The 16,303-nt window shown below is 42.8% G+C and overlaps 1 protein-coding gene across 4 annotated transcripts in view; it reads left to right on the top strand.

Annotated features, from left to right (window-relative positions):
• Nucleotides 1-16,303, top strand: part of LOC121604480 (endonuclease V-like) — a 60,506-nt gene that overhangs the window by 16,013 nt on the left and 28,190 nt on the right. For 3 of the 4 annotated variants that reach the window (XM_041934001.1, XM_041933999.1, XM_041934000.1), the window contains 2 exons: nt 4,596-4,664; nt 4,852-4,980. In XM_041934001.1, coding sequence (XP_041789935.1) covers nt 4,596-4,664; nt 4,852-4,980 — 198 coding nt within the window. Of the gene's footprint in view, nt 1-4,595; nt 4,665-4,851; nt 4,987-16,303 lie in introns of those variants that run through there. The other variant, XM_041934002.1, reaches the window with a different exon arrangement.

Here is a 16,303-nt window from a genome sequence, read left to right as displayed (position 1 = left end):
GCACAGAATTGCGACACCTCAAGTCAACACCAACAGTGGCGTCTGAGTGCTTGGTGGAAAATTAGCCGTGAAGTAATCCGTGAAACACAAGCCATATCAGACTCCCTACCAAATTTCAGAAAATTAGCTGTTAAGAAATAAGATTAGCCATTACCGGAGATGCGCAGACACCGGCACGTACCACTGACAAGCATTACGCTGCCATACTCAATTAGATGTCAGAAAGAGTTTCCAAAAACATGGGGAGAGTTTTCAAAAACCAATATGCAGTCTGAGAAGAGTCTCTGAAGGATAGAGAGAGAAACTTTCTCTCAGTTGCTGTAATTAAGCGTGCGTGCCTCGGGAGTAAAGCTGTTAGTGTACGTCTCTGTGAGGCTCAGGTATTAAAGTAACAAAATATAGCACTTTAAAGCAAAAGTATTGTGTGCATGTGTAGAACAAATAAACACGTATGTTTCTGGCACAATGACCAAGTGGTTAGAGAGACTGGTCTGCTGGCCTGCCTGAAAATGCTACTGGTAAACTTCAAAAATCATTTTTTTTAAAGAAGAGTTCAGTATTTTAGGAAGTAACAGTGGATTGATGTTGAGTAGGTCAGTATTATGTAGGTTTATGTGTTAAAAAACAACCATGAAATGATATGCTTATTTACTGTATTTGAAATTCGCCTCAATTGATATAAATGAATTAACCTGGTAATGGAGCCTGTTCATTATAAGAATGGCAAAGTATGCTAAGTCGAGTTGTCTCACTTGACTATTAAACCTCACAATTCAGACACAAACAGCTCGAGGCCTAAGAAAGTCCTTAAAAACATGACAGTGGCATCAGCACCATGGACAGCACCACACATGAACTGAGCAAGACTGCAACAGCATGCAGCTCAAGGGACGTTTTATTCTACTCTTTAACATATCTATTACTCAGTATTTGCAAGCATACGGTGAAAAAGACCCAAAAGTTTGGAGTCTGGAGTTGACAAAACGACTGGCTGCAGCTGATTCTTTAAAGTGGATTCACCTGCTGAGTGACCATCCTCATTAGGTGAGCTTTACTTATTGGTAAATCAGTTTCTAATGTTCAGAAACACCATGGGCAGGCTTGGCCCCCGAGGGCCCACACATAACATTTAGGATGCAACATTCAACACTGTTGAATAATAAGTTGTGCTATATATGGAAAAAAAATCTGCACTTTTCAATCACAGGTCTGTGTATGTATCTTGAGTGTGGACGTGGTTAGCCTAGCATTAGCATAAAGATGAAGAAAAGGCAGCACGTCCTCCAACTCCTTCTGCAAACTGTCGTTTTACTTTTATTTCTGTGTGTACGGATTGGACGAGCAAAAGATCCCACATGCTAATTTGTGAGTTTCATTGTTGTTGGTAGGTGTATTTCTGAGCTTTGAACAGAGCCAGAGTAGCTGTTACTACCTGTTTCTTTATGCTAAGCTAGGCTAACCACAGCTTCGTGTAGCTCTGTACTTTCCCTCAGTCAACAGAATGGGAAGAACAGATTATATTATTTAAAATAATCAAGCATGGTTATTTAAAGAGCCTTAGTTAGCTGCTTTAGCAGGGTTACGGGTTTGGAGCAGTTCATTAACAGGTGAAACCTAATAAAACAAACTGAATCCACAGTGGTAATACTGGATTTTATTTACATGAAGCTGCCAGCGATGGATGCTTTAACGACAGCCGGAATAGTGGTGCTAATCTTCTTATCTCATTTTTGGAAAGAAAAAGAAAAAGAAAAAGAAAAGCTCTTTCCTTAAAGGTTTTCCTTTCAACAAATGAAGCTTGAGAGTTTGAGAAAACTCAACTCAACTTTCGCAGTGCAGGAAAAACGACAGTTGAGTCTTCAAACAAATAAGATTAAAACACATTTGTTTTAGTGTTTAGAGTCCCCTCGACAGCTTCATTTTGACGTGTCCTTGAGCAAAAACAGTCCACCTGCTCAGCCGTGCCACCTTCCATGCAGCTGAATGCCCAGAAGACGGAAAAGTAATATGTCTGTGCTTGAATAGAGGCAAGGGAGTGCTGTGTGTTTTTGTCTGAGATCTGACTCTGAGACGAAACAAAGAGGATGAAAGAGGAGAAAGAATGTTTCTTTTCTTCCTCTTTGTCCTAGATTCACTTTGGGAAAATTATATCCTTGTAATTGAAGTTCCACGCAGCTCAGTGTCCTTCAGATCTTACGTCCTCTGTCTCTCCCTCATCTCTTTCTCTCTGTTTCTCTCCTTACATCCAGTGTATTCCTCCTCTCCCACTCGCTCTTCTTTCTCCCTCTCACTTTCTTTTCCTCCCATCTCATCTTTTTCTTGTTATCCTCTTCCTTTTCTCTCTGTGTCTCTCCCCCTCTCTCTTTGATAGCCGGGGTGTAACTCAAACCAGTGTGTTATTGATGACTTGCTCTATCTGTCTGACTTGTGTGCTTTGGCTTCAGCTCTTCTCTCTCTTCATAGGAGTCAAACTTCTCTCTCTCATACACAAACACACACACACACACACACACACTGTTGGCCTCATCCCAGCCGGGATCGGAGGCCCTGTGCGGCCCCTCCTGTCTCCCCGCTGGCTGCTTGCTGTAATCAGTCATAGTAGAGCAGACACCCCATCCATCATGGCGGCTAAGCTCCCTTCATCGCTCTGGCCCATAACCCGCAGCACACCTGTCAACAGCGGCCACATCACTACATCTGACTTTGCACCATCTCTTCAACTGTGAGACCAAAACTTTCAGTTCCTGTCGGGAAAAAATGAAAACGCACTTGCCTTGGGTTCATCCACTAATCACACGTTTGACTTATTGTTGCTGGATACAAATACTAGATTAATAGCCACTATGATGGCACCTGATCGCAGTCTTCAGAGTGGGCGAGGGAAAGGCTTAGTACCTGAATATTTAGATGCTGCATATTGTGTTTTTGTTCCAGGTACAGTGGGATCACATTTTCTGGTGATCTGTGTCAAAGACTGTGGCTTTTATCCTGACGTGCTTCTGTTGGCCTGTACATGAAATTTCAGCATCTGTTAACTATCAGATACTTTCTCTCGCCTTCTTTAAAGATTGAATAACACCACAGAAAACTCCACCTGCAGGCAGGTATTAATGGGGTCCATGCCGTTGAAGTTGAACATCGAGAGCAGCACAGAGAAAATTCTTTTAATAACTTTTCATCATCAGTCCGTATCGGACTCAAAACAGTTCCAAAAAGTATGTTTTGCTATTTTGCTATTCAAAAAAATTCAGGGAATATGCTCATGTAAGATTTTTCAATTTTGGATGTAAAATGTTGGAGTAACTGACCAAAGCACTTACCGTGATAATAGTAGCACCTGCTGATGGACACTTGTCATTTTGGGTGTCTAAAAAAATGCAGAGGAGCCCTGATGTACGTAGAGTGCCTTCCATTTTCATCTTGTCCTATGCTCATTTGTTGTCGTTACAGTTAGAATAAGCTGCACATGTATATTAGTTCCTGTGGCACACGTATGACCCGCCATGTGTCTGAGTCTTCCCACTTGTGATCGGATTTGACTTGGATCTGATTTGCAAAAATCACATTTCATGGTTTTTTGCTGTCCAGACTTTCTAAAATCAATCTGGATACAATGAGGAAATGCTATAAACCAGACACACATCAACCTGCTTTTCTTGAGTGTTCTGTCAAATATTTTGGTGAAATTTAATAAAACATATGGGAAAATGGAAAACAATATGCATACAGTGCTAATTACAACCATCCTGCCCACTGTGGTGAGTTCTCGTCTTTTGGAAAATAAGAAGAAAGAAAGAATAATAATAACAGGAACAAACACAAAAGGGATCCAGCAATAAAAGAGAGCCTCTCTGCTTTAGTCATACTCAGGACTTTCTGAATACATTTAACAGTTACTATTGGATTATAAAATATTGTATTTTGAACCTTTAAAAATGAGCATTTTTTCATGCAAAATCAAAGTGTGAAAACTACCTTTTGCATGAATTATTATCCGTCAATGTGATTTTGAGCTACTTTGTTCTGCTTATGGGTACAGCTGGTTTAGAGTGTAGCCTTCAGAGTGTGAAACATTAAAATTAAAAGCATTTTGTCCCTATTTTGTTGTTTTCTTTGTCATAATTTGAAAAAAAATGCTTTGGAAAAAAATGTGACAAAATATTGTGACTTTTTTTTTTTTTTTTTTACAATTTTTGAATTCACTCTTTAATAATAAGATTCTACAGCAGGTAGTCCTGGTTGTGCTAATCAGTGAAATACCTGCCATAGTGTTGGAGAAACACCTCTGACCTGCCCGGCAGGAAATTTCTCCAGAGACTATCCCAGTTCAAAGAAGAGCATGTTGGTACATGACACCCTCCTCTGTAGGAAAAAACAGTTTTCTTATAGTGTCCTGAAGCTTCACCTTGATAAAACAGTGTGTAATCGCTATATTTTTAATAAAATATTTAAATAAGGTTTGAAACATATCGTAGGAAAGGGTTGGAGAAGGAATGAGATGCGAGTGCGAAGAAGTTTGTTTCAGTACGCTGCTATGTGTATTGGCAGGCTGCACATGGTTTCTGCCTTTGATTTTTGTTTCTTTGCCTCCGTAGATAGCTGCTCTGCAGAAAGGAGGAGACAGCTTCCCACTCACAGCTGCCTCAGGCAAAGTGCTCGGAAAGGTGCGGCAAAGGACACACACAAAAAACAGAAACAAATACTTTTAACAAAGGCGTTGTTTTGTTGCTGATCACTTCAAAGAATACCCACCATGCTACCATTCAAACTCAACAACATGTGTGTGACAGTAACAATCAGAGAGAGGCAGGAGCGTGCAAAGGTTAACAGACATTTTCTCTTTGTGTTCAGGCATTGAGAAGCTCCGACAAGAGCTCGAAACCAGTGTACGTGTCCGTCGGCCACAAGATCAGTGTGGACACGGCCGTGCGGCTCACACACTCCTGCTGCCGCTACCGGGTCCCAGAGCCCATCAGACAGGTACACACACACCAGTCAACAGTGAGTTCACCAATCAGGACAGGGCAGCAGAGCAGCTACAGGGAAGCTACGGGGAAGCCCGTCCCGCAGAACAGGCAGAGCGAAAAGCAAAAGATTCAGAGCGCTGTGTCGGAGAGCGAGCGGTGCACTGGTGTAACAGCACCCTGCTGTGAGGGAGGAGGTGCGGGCATCATGCTGTGCGGGGCCTGGGACATGGAGGGAAGAATGTATGCAGCCAAAATAAGAATGGTCTGATTTGTGGGGTAGATATGCAGAAACCATGATTCAGACGGCAATACAGTGTTCACTGTCAGGGACTGGTCTGACGGAGCCTCCAAGGGGACAGTCAATCCTTTTGTCTGCCTCAGAGCTCATTGCTCAAGCTGTTGCTGTTGCTATTATCTTAAAATGTGTTTGCAGTGACAACACTGGGCAAGTGTGTTAACAGCATTGATGACTAGGTATCATTATTCTCATGTTTTTATTCCATTGTCATGCCTTGACAGCTGTAGTCAGAGGCATTATGTTTTCAGATTGCCTACCCATCCATCCATCCATTTGTCTGTCTGTACATACGTCTGTCTCATCCTCATGAACGCGATGTCTCAGGACGCCTGGAGGGAATGTCATTTCATCTGGCACAAACGTCCACTTGGACTCAAGGAGGAACTGATTAGATTTTGATGGTCAAAGGTCACTGTGACCTCACATAAGACAGTTTTGGACCTAGCTCAAGAATTCATGTACTAATTCTGACAAGCTTTCACATAAATGTGATGACATTTTATATCCAAAAGGTCAAAGGTCAGCTTCACCGTGACATCATAATGTTCTGTTTTCTGGACATTATTCAGCACCATAACTGAGGAACAGGAGGGCAGACTGTGACTTTATTTCACATTTGGTTGAATTGGCGACGTACCACCTCAAAGAGAATTTGCTGAATCCGACTTGGAACACTTGTATGGGCAAACCTCGCAGAAAACACCAAGAGAGGATTAGGATAAAACTACAAAATGTTCTTGCATCAGGTCCAATGTACTTCTAAATATCTTGTTCATTTTTTTCTTGATCACTTTGACTAAAACAGCACAGTAAACTGAATTGAACTCAAGATCACTGTTAGTGTTTTAGTGTCTCTTAGAGTGTACCTGCCCCTTAAAAGGACAAGTGGCTGCAGAAAATACTTCTACTACTCATTTGGCAACCACATGAGTGGTGTTAAATGAGTGATAGTTTCCATAAGCAGCATTTTTGCATTTTATTTAAAAAAATGCTCTTAAAAAGTGTAGTCTCAAAAACATCATCATCAGAAGTCATACTGGTGGAGGAGAGAAGGGCCTAACCTCACCTGAGTGTTCCCTCCTCCTGCCTCAGGCTCTCTGTCTTTCTGCCACTCTGCCACTAGGCTGTGCTGTGCTTCTGCTGTTGTGTGTGTGCACCACTGCACAGAAAAAATACATACACACACACTCACACACACTCAAACGCACACAGCTACACGTCTCAAAATCAGTTTTTCTCCAGGGGAGCTGCAGCAGCAGCGGCTAACTCATCCCCTCTGCGTGTGTGTTTATTTCATCAAAGTGTGAGTGTGATGTGTTTAGCTGGTGGGAGGAGGAGGACAGCAGCAGGGACTGAATGTGGACATCAGAGAACCGGGGACACTCTTCCTCTGTCCAATCACTGGCGCCTCTGTCTTTATCTTTCTCTCTATCCGACTGTTTTCCTTTCTCTCCCTGACTTTCACGTCTTCTTTCTCTCCGTCTCCGTCTTTGGCCCTGTGTTCTCGCTCTCCCGCAGATATTTTCTATTCTCTCTGTTGCTAACATCACAGAAAAAGAGATCCAATTCTGTCGAGGGTCATGTTTGGAGTCGAACTCTGTGTTTACGTCGCTCTTCCGTGGTCAGAGGAGGACTCACGTCCCCCAGGCCTGTGAAACCTCCGTCACAACTTGTGGAGAAAAAGACAGATGAAGACGAGCTGCACTATGGCCCCTCTGTCCAGACACTCATAATGGTAGACCGAGGGCAAACACACACCTACTGACAAAACACTGTGCTGTGGTTTCTGTCTAGTTGTGGTTCACCGCTGGGACACACAGAGGAGGGGTGGAACTACTTAGCCTGCTAATGTCATGGTTGTCATGAGATTGGGTTTGGAGGCTAAACGTGTAACACGAGGCCTGTATTCCAACCTGTGGGCATGGAGTTTGAAGGACATCTGCACGGCACTAATCTAATTTCTAGTATTGTGTTGACCTCCATGAGCTGCTGCTGCTGTCCAGGTTAGTCATCAGCAGCAGAACTACAATAAGTCAGCTCACACACTATCTTTGCCGTCATCATATTTGAGAAACTGAAGAAAAAGACAGCGTTGTTAGTCCATCAATGTTCTGTCAATCAGTTAATTAATTAATTGACTAGTTATTTCGGCACTTAATATTCTAGCATGGAGGAAAGTTTACATTTCAGTTGAAACTGGTTCACCATGATGTCGGAAGGTCGTCAGCCGGTGCTTCTCTTTCTCTCTCCCTTCTCCTCGAGCCCTCTCTGCACTATCTAATAAGATCCTCTGCCCTTCCATCATGACTGAAATAAACTCCTCCTTCCACAGCTTGAGAGATTCAGAGAGAGACAGATGAAAGGCAAAGATGACATCATGGTTGGATCCTGCAGCGAAGGCTCGTGTGTGAAAGCACTGCAGCAGAAGCTTCTATACCGCCAGCTCAAACTAATTCACGCTCCATCTCAGCCGCGCTCCCTCACACCATTAAATTCTGACACTCCTTGTGTGTGCCACGCTTCACTCGACGAAGCCTAAGGAAATGTGTGACGGGAAGAAGAAGGCAAGCTGACACCTGCCTCGACCCACTGCTTTTCTGCTCTGCGGTCAGCGTGACAGTGGGCGAGTGACGGGCGGAGGTCGGAGGAAGCTGACACGTTAGAGGGATGTTGCAGTAGTGGCCCATTCGGCGGCTGTAGAGGCTCATCGTGGTGTTTGTTTCATTGTCTCTGTTCATACAAACTAATGTCTCAAAACTTTGTGTGACAGTACCTCACAGTTGTCGAGTGTTTTTGCCGGCACGCTGGCAGCACCTGAGCTGGCTCTGACTCTTGTGTTGATGTGTTGATTAGCAGAGTCGACTTCAGTCATCACTCAGTGTCTTACATTAACCATATATTTGTAGATTTAACTACAAGGAATATTTATAGTTATTAAGATGCCATTATTGGCTTTGCCTGCGTGGCTCTGTTGAGGTTACTGTCTCCTGAGCAGCTCCACTGTGACGCTGATTTTACAAGTCTGTCCTAACGATTCCATCGGAAGCCTTCTGGAAAGACTGCTGTCAGTAGAATAGAGACAGTTCAACTGGTGCAGGTTTCATCTGCAGGCAAGCAGACAACTCAACATATACATCGAGGAAAGTTTGCAATATTAAATGAAGGATGAATAACTTTTGACGCTCTTGCCTCTTGTCATGGAGCAGGTCTTTAAAGGAAATTCCTTTGACTCAAAGTGAAAAAACTCCCTTCTATACTGAATGCGTAGATGCTGGATAAATGATCCAATCTGAGGATGATGAAACTTTAATTTTCTTGTTCTTTCTTTATTGAGGGGTTTGGGTAATTGTTTTTTTTTTTAGAATTGATTGATCTTTTAAACCATTTTTCAAGCAAAGATCCCAAATATTCCCTGGTTTCAGCCATTCTAATGTGAACATTTGCTGCATCATTTTTAAACTGAACGTCTCTGGGTTTTGGATCATTTGTTGGACAAGACATATGAAGACATCGCCTTGAATTATGAGAAACTGATGGACATTTTACAGACTAAAGGATTAATTGATACTTGAAACTTGATAATGGAAATACTGTTTTCCTTTTCCAGCCCTTCAACAGCATGATATTTCATTTATTTTTCTTTAACTCTTGCATGTTTTCTCAGTATTTTTAAATCACCAGTTAACCTGTTTTTTGTGATCCTCTGATTGGATACCCAGCATCTATGAATGTATACTATAAGGAACTGTGATGCTTGTTCATATCCTGTACCTGTTCATAGGTAAATAGAGGAGCAGCAAGTCTTGTGACCCATGTTTCACACATTCAGGTGTGCAGAAATATTTTTTTAGTTGTTTTAAAAAGATTCTTCTAAAAAACTCAACACAGCTGACTCGAGACTCTCAGAACTCTGTCTTTTGTTTCCCTTTTAATTATTGCCAAATTCCATACTTTTTCCAGGAAACTGTCCAGACATTATTAGGAAACAACAAACTTGTAAAATAGTTTTACTGAGAGAGTAATTCTGTCACTTTTGCCTCCTTCCTGATCATCTTTGAAACATGCAGGCAGTAGCTCCCTCTCCTGACCTCTCTGGCCAGACCTATTGTACACAGATACACAACACATGTGTACACACTGGCCATCCGCAGACACACATAAAAGCCTGTACACTGTACACACTCCCACAGGACTGCTCCTTCCTTCCCTTCCTTCAGCAGTCAGTTAAAAGCTCTAATGGACAGCAGTAGAGCTGAAACCTACATCTCTCTAAGCTAATGTTCCCCGACAAACGTGCGGCTCCTCTGTCAGCACTGCTCACTTGGAATCAACAGGCCTGCCTGTCGGCTCTGTCGGGAACCTGTACAAAAAAAAGAAAGCTGTGGTCCGGCAACTGATTAATGAGGACCTTGAAAAGCAAAAAGGCCATAGGTCACCAGAGAACGCATCGCCACAACTTTCCCCTTTTTCCTCTCCACCCACATTCCCTGTCTGCCCCTCTGCTGCTGTCATTATGGTGTAGTTGCCACTGTAGTTTCTGTTTAGCAAAAATTAAAAAGTCTAGTCTAGTTCATTTCAAGGGAGCTTTGGCTTGTGAGTCAGAGATTGTACTCAGCGTGCAAGCTTTCTGTGTGTACGTATGATTTCCCTTCAAGAGGCCTCGTCATTCCAGTGGACAGACGAAGCCCCACAGATGAAACGTCTTCTGGGTTTAAATAGGGAATCTTGTTGCCTTCTACTCATCGCATCCAGGCACACGACAATCTGGATGACCGATAAGCTTCATACACCGGTCTGACACTGGCCCTCACATAACAGGGTTTTTAACACTGTTGTGTCACGTGTGAAGTCTTGTGCTACATGTGGTCCATCGGCCATCATCTCCAGGCTATATCCATTACTCCCCAGTCCCCCTCTCGTCCTCCTCCTTCACACACATTGATGGGAAGACATCCACCAGTAATGGGACTCTGAGGAGCTGTCTGAGACATACAGTAACAGCCTATTTCCAGATCTCTCCTCTCTGTCTGAGTGCTTTGTGCTGAGCGGAAGTCACTAATTATTTTCCCTCCCCTTCTACAGCAGTCACCTGTACACTGCTGGCTCTTTGTAATGCTGTAAAAACCACTCGCTGTGTAGTTCACAGTTTTTCTAGCTTTCTACAGTAGCACACTGTTTCCTGGAAGTATCAGAGGGGTTTGACTTGTTTTCCCGTGTAGCTGACGTTTATGTACGGCAGCGTTGAAAGAACCTCTCCTCAGAGCGCCCATGCTTCACAGCACTGTAGCGTTCTTTGGATATTGGATGTGTACACGTTCCCTGCTAACAGGCGATAAATGTGGTTTCATGTTCCAGTCTCTATTTTGGGTTTCCATATATCCCCAATCAACCCCCCACCCCCACCCCCGTGCTGGGCAGGAAGACAACAAATGTAAAAGCTCCACAGCTGCACTCCCAGATTGCAAAAACAGATGGAATTTCAATGTGAGTGATAGGCAATGGGGAGCCTGCATGCGCGGAATAAAAGAGATTGAGGAACGCATTCGTGTGTGGGTATATGGGGAAAAGAGGAGGCATGCAGTGTGTTTGTGTGTGTGTGTGTTTTGGAGAGAGATATTGCCGATGTGTGTTTTGTGTGCAGATATTGAAGAGCATGATATATTTATGTGGAAGAAGCAAAGATTTGTGGTTTTATTGTTTTTGTGTGTGTGCCTGTTTGTTTTTAGCACTGCAGTGTGCAGTCGCAAGAATTCATTCTGCACCCCAGCAGACCATCACAAAATGTATGTTTCTCTGAATGCATGTGTGTGTTCTCTCTTATATGTCACCTCAGCCAGCCGGTGTGATGAGAAGGTATGGCTTGCCTTTGATGAGTCCCTGCTTTTTCAACTTCTTCTCACCTCCTTGTTCTCCCCGACTTTGTTTGTCCTCACTATACTGTTTCTCTTCTCGCCGCCTTCTCTCATCCATCCATCTATCTCCACCCCCTGCTCCGTCTCCACTCTCTGAATAATTCAGGCCTGCAGAGCTAGTGTATTTTTGGTTGTTGTCACCTCTGCAGTAACACAAACAAAGCCCATATTAGCGAGCACGCACACATACACACTCACACACGCAGCCATGCCAGCGCGCCGATTCACACAAACGAGAAACAGAAAAGTATCAGACTCTGTGAGGCCGCTGAGACTCGCTAAGTACGAAGAGTTATCCTTGCAGGGATTTCACACCATCACCGTGCTCCACCCTGTCTCTGCTCCGCTCTCCCGACAATGAATAATTACGTGTCTCACTTATGTGTCTTCCACAGTTACACAAAGTCTGATTTTGAAGAAGTGTGTGTGAGGAAAGACATAACTTGGAAACCAGTGCTAGTTTTTGATCACATGGCTCCTCCTTTGCTTTTATTGGTCTGACTTTCTGGCCAGAGTTCAGTGCGGTTGTTTTAGTTTTGTAGTTTTTGTACCACTTGTTAAGTTTTTGTGTAAGGCTACTGTGTTACTGTGTAAGTATCTACTGAAAATGATTCAACAATTGTGATTGTCATGTGTTACCTGATGAGACAAAGGGCCAAAGCTAGCAGCACTTTAGTCTGTTTGCTTAATGGTAACTTTAGCTAATTTCACAAAGACAGTATAAATGTTCACCATATTCACCACCTTATTTTAGCGTGAGGGGCTGATGTCATTAGTTTTGCAGGTGTTTAGTCATAAACCAAAGTATCAATGATATTTTACTTTTAAATATTGTACATATATATAAAATAAACTGTAGCAGAAAGGTCAGGAGATCGACAGTCATTAGGATTTATGTTCTGGGGGCCACATTTCATGGACCATCATTCAATATTTATGGGAATATTTCATGTGGACAATGGTGGACCGACTGTTTGACTGACCAACATTGCTCTGGATTTCATTTTATAGACAACAGATATAAAAAAATCATCAACAGAGTGTTCAATATGATTAATCCACCAGATGGTTCCACACTGATAGCAATGGTACACGTAAATTTCCCCATTTGTTCTTTTAAAGCCAGGTTCTCTGTGGAGCAGTTAGAACGTCACGTTGACTTGACATTGATGGCGACACAACACAATGTGTTTAGTGGAATTGGAAGGGAACACACAGGTCTTAGAGGAAAAAGTGAGAGAAAGAGAAGCCTACACAGCCGTGAAACAGTCACGTCTGACAACTGATGGGGTAAAACACCCGTGAAGATTGACACCGGTGCTCCGCAGGTGGCAGCTGTACCAGTCGGCTTGTGGAGCTTCTCTGAACACTCACCGAGGATGTGACTGATTTAAACCGGAGCTCCTCCTCGGGCCTCGAGGCTGTCTAAATGTTAATATATGGCTGACTGACATTCTGGTGCTGCAGCCACTGGACTCCAGACCTCCACAGAGAGGTTGGAGGAAGGCTGGAGAGATACGAAAGAGCAGCCCTAGGGTGGATGTGAGGGAGAGAGAGGTGTAGATGAGAGGTAAGAGAAGGAGGCATAGAGATCTGGAGGAAAAGGTTTAATGATTAGAGTGATAAAAGGGATTTGCTGTATAAAAAAAAAGTGATGGAAGGTGGATTGCAGGGAGAAGGAGAATTATAAAAATGATTTGGAAAAGGAAGGAGCGATAGAGAAGGGAATGGGGTAGAGCAGACTGGCATAGCTGCAGGGCTTAAGGGGCTTTGGGGAGCTGGAGGATAAAGACCTGCCCCAGGCCAATGGACCAAAGCCAGGACTCAGACACCTCTGCATGTGTGTGTGTGGCCTGAGTGTACCAAGGGCCCCTGCAGAGAGCCAGCAGTGCACATCTGTTCACCGGTGCATTCTGGCCTTGCCAGGGACTGTGGCCAGAGGAAACCAGTTGTGAACTGATCAGGCCTTGCTTTGCTCTGCAGTGACACAGTGGTCACAGTCGTTGCAATTTACCACATTTTTTCCCTCCATTTTCTCTTTGTCAGGTAACACAGAACAATAATTTATGGTGCTCCAAACCAGAGTGGGAAATTTTGACAATTTTTACAAGGTTTGTTTAAGTTCACACTGCCTAGTTACAAGCCAACCAGGTGTGTATACATTCCTGTATCAGTTTTGCAGGATCTAAAAAATAGGTGGTTTATTGGGCAGATTTTTGTCAGCTTGCCAGGTTAGAGATTTTGGTGAACAGAGAAGTCAAAGCATTTGGGTTTAAAGTTTTGTGCAGCTGCCTCAGTGATGTTCCCTTTTGTTTTAAAGGAATAGTTCAACATTTGAGGAAATGTTATGTTGCTTTCTTGCCAAGAGTTGGAAAGGATGGATACCACTCTCATGTCTGTATCATAAATATGAAGCTGGAGCCAGCTGCCTGTTTGCCTAGCTTAACGTAAAGACTCGAAATAGGCGGAAATGGCTAACAACAGGTAACAAAGTCACATCCAAAGCTCGGTAATTAACTCCCCAAGCTAACCGGCTGATGGTTGTATTAATATTTAGAGGACAGATATCATAGCTGTATCATCTTCTCATCTACTGTAACTCTAGGAAAAAAGAGAAGAAATGTAACTGGTGGGCTTCTGCATGGGGTTTGCTAGTAATGAAGATGCTGTGGAACTGGTATCCCTTTGAAGTCTGTATCAGAGTATTATGAAATTAACAGAAAGTGATAGGGTTGAATCTGCATGGAAGTAAAATTGCCTGCTCCTGCTCCTGCTCCTGCTCCTCTCCCACGGGAGAATAGGGGCGCTTGTTGTGAAATACTCAACATGGACAATGAACTCATACAGAAAAAAACATTCCTTACAATGACAGATAATAAAACAGAGCCGTCCTGTAGAAATTCTGAAACGTAGGCCGACATAGGCTCACTTTAAAGAATTTGAGTAGCAGACAGGTCGATCAGGGCTATCAAAAAGTTGCTTACTACCACCTTCAGTGGTCTCTGTCTGTGATGTGACCCTCACCTTGCAGGTCATAGCTGAGAAAAGCAAGAGTTATGATGTTAGTATGCTGAAAGTTTAAACACAAAGTGAAGCTGTAGTTTGATATTAGTTTTTAGTATTTGGCCATATATCAAAATATTGGACAAATTATTATTATTACAATTCATCCTGATGGGAACATGACCCCAAGCAGAATTTCTCTATTTGTCACTATGTAAATAGCAGTCTCAAACCTGCTGTTCTGTTCCATTCATTTCTCCAGCTGTAGCTTCTGCCCGAATCTGTATTTTTACCCTCTAGACAGGGAACAGCAGTCTGTACAGGGACAGAAAACAGTACAGCAGGTTAGCTTGACAGCCACTGCAGGTTTAACACTGTTTGCCACAGTAATTTTGATCGCCACAGGTACTTAATATGTGGAAGGATGCACAAACATATTGTAATGAGTATGATTCAACATGACCAGGCGACAGCAGCTCTTGAATCATCCCTTCCTGATGCTCTCACAAAACTGAATAAACATCCCTGACTCTTTGCTTAACAAATAAGCTAAATAGCAACTCACCAGGTGCGCTTGACTCTGTGGCCCCCCTGCAGGTTAGAAAACATTCCTCTCCCAACTTTACCTCATAGTTCAGTGACTCTGCTCTGGCTCTCAAACAGTCTTGCTGAAATGTGGACTAAAAAAAACAGTGCAAACAACATCAGAAGTATTCTGTTAGACCTGGAGTGAATCATTGCTAATGTGCAAATATGCCCTTCCACATCCGAATTATTACTTTGATCAGTGTGATCAACAACATAACCCCAGATTTTTGTTCAGTACTCAGGACAAACCTCAGCTTTACGGCTGAGGTTTTTAACAACTATTTCACTGAAAAGTTTGAACTGATTAAGAACATAGCTGGTAAGTCCCTCTACCTCTGATCCCTCTCACCGTCTACCACTTCCTTATACTGATCACCAAACATCCAGCCACCCTTTTCAGTTTGATCCAGTTAATTCAAACAATTTTCTCCAAAATTATCAATAGCTCCAAACCAGTCCCATTCCTGGGAGCCTCATAAAAGACCTGTTCACTGTGATCAAAATCTCTCTTCTGGACATCATCAGTAAATGTTAAATGGTGGTTACATCCTTATTGAAAAGACTCCCAAACTCAATTATAGACCAATCTCAAATCTCTCCTTCATATCCAAACTGTAAGAAAAGGGTGTTACCAGCCAACTGACTGGCCATCTAAAGACTCCACCAAAACTGCTAACTGTTCACCTACTATTTGAGTTTGGATTTAAGTGCTGTCCTTGACACTGTGGATTACGACATCCTCCTATAACATCTTGAGAACCTTACTAGCCTCAAAGGGCTGGCACTTTTTTGGTTTCATTCATAGCCAAATTATACAGCACAACATTTTGCATACAACAACACTATGTCCTCCTGCTCTAAGGTCAAATATGGTATTCCACAGGGGTCAATACTCTGGCCACTCTTGTTTTGTGTTCACTTGCTCCCCCCTTGCTACCACTGCCACACTGATGACACACAATTATTCCTGTAACAGTCAATGATCCCTCCCAGCTAATTAAGTTAGAATTATACTTATCCATCCCTGGAAGTGCAACAATGTCCTGCATTTAAATTCAAATAAGATTGAAATGTTGCTTGTTGGTCCAGCTAGATTCACATCGGTTTTTACAGATTTATCCAGTAACCTTGATGGACAAGGTGACAGATTGCACAATTTCTCAGACCCATACTGTTGAGAATCTGTGAATAGTATTCCACCCCTTACATAAATTTGAGCTACACATTAAATATATAACACAAACTGCCTTCTTCTACCTTCAGGAAAAATAGCCCAGATACACCCCACAGTGAAATCCTCATACATGCCTTCATAACATCTAGAATAGATTACTGTAATGCAGTTTTCCCTGGCCTACCTAAGACTGCTGATCTCCAATTGGTCTAGAACGCAGCTGCCAGAGTCCTCACAAGATCAAGAAGTTGGATCATATAAAACTTGCACTGATGTCTCTGTACTTGCTCCCAGTTCATGCAAGAACCTTCAAACTTCAAAATCCTCCCTCTTACCTATAAGGGTTTAAATGCTCTCATCA

Source organism: Chelmon rostratus, chromosome 3 (genome assembly GCF_017976325.1).
Source record: "Chelmon rostratus isolate fCheRos1 chromosome 3, fCheRos1.pri, whole genome shotgun sequence".
Lineage (NCBI taxonomy): Eukaryota > Metazoa > Chordata > Actinopteri > Chaetodontiformes > Chaetodontidae > Chelmon > Chelmon rostratus.
The sequence above is the reverse complement of the archived record's forward strand: the minus strand, read 5'-3'. Positions and strand labels throughout refer to the sequence as shown.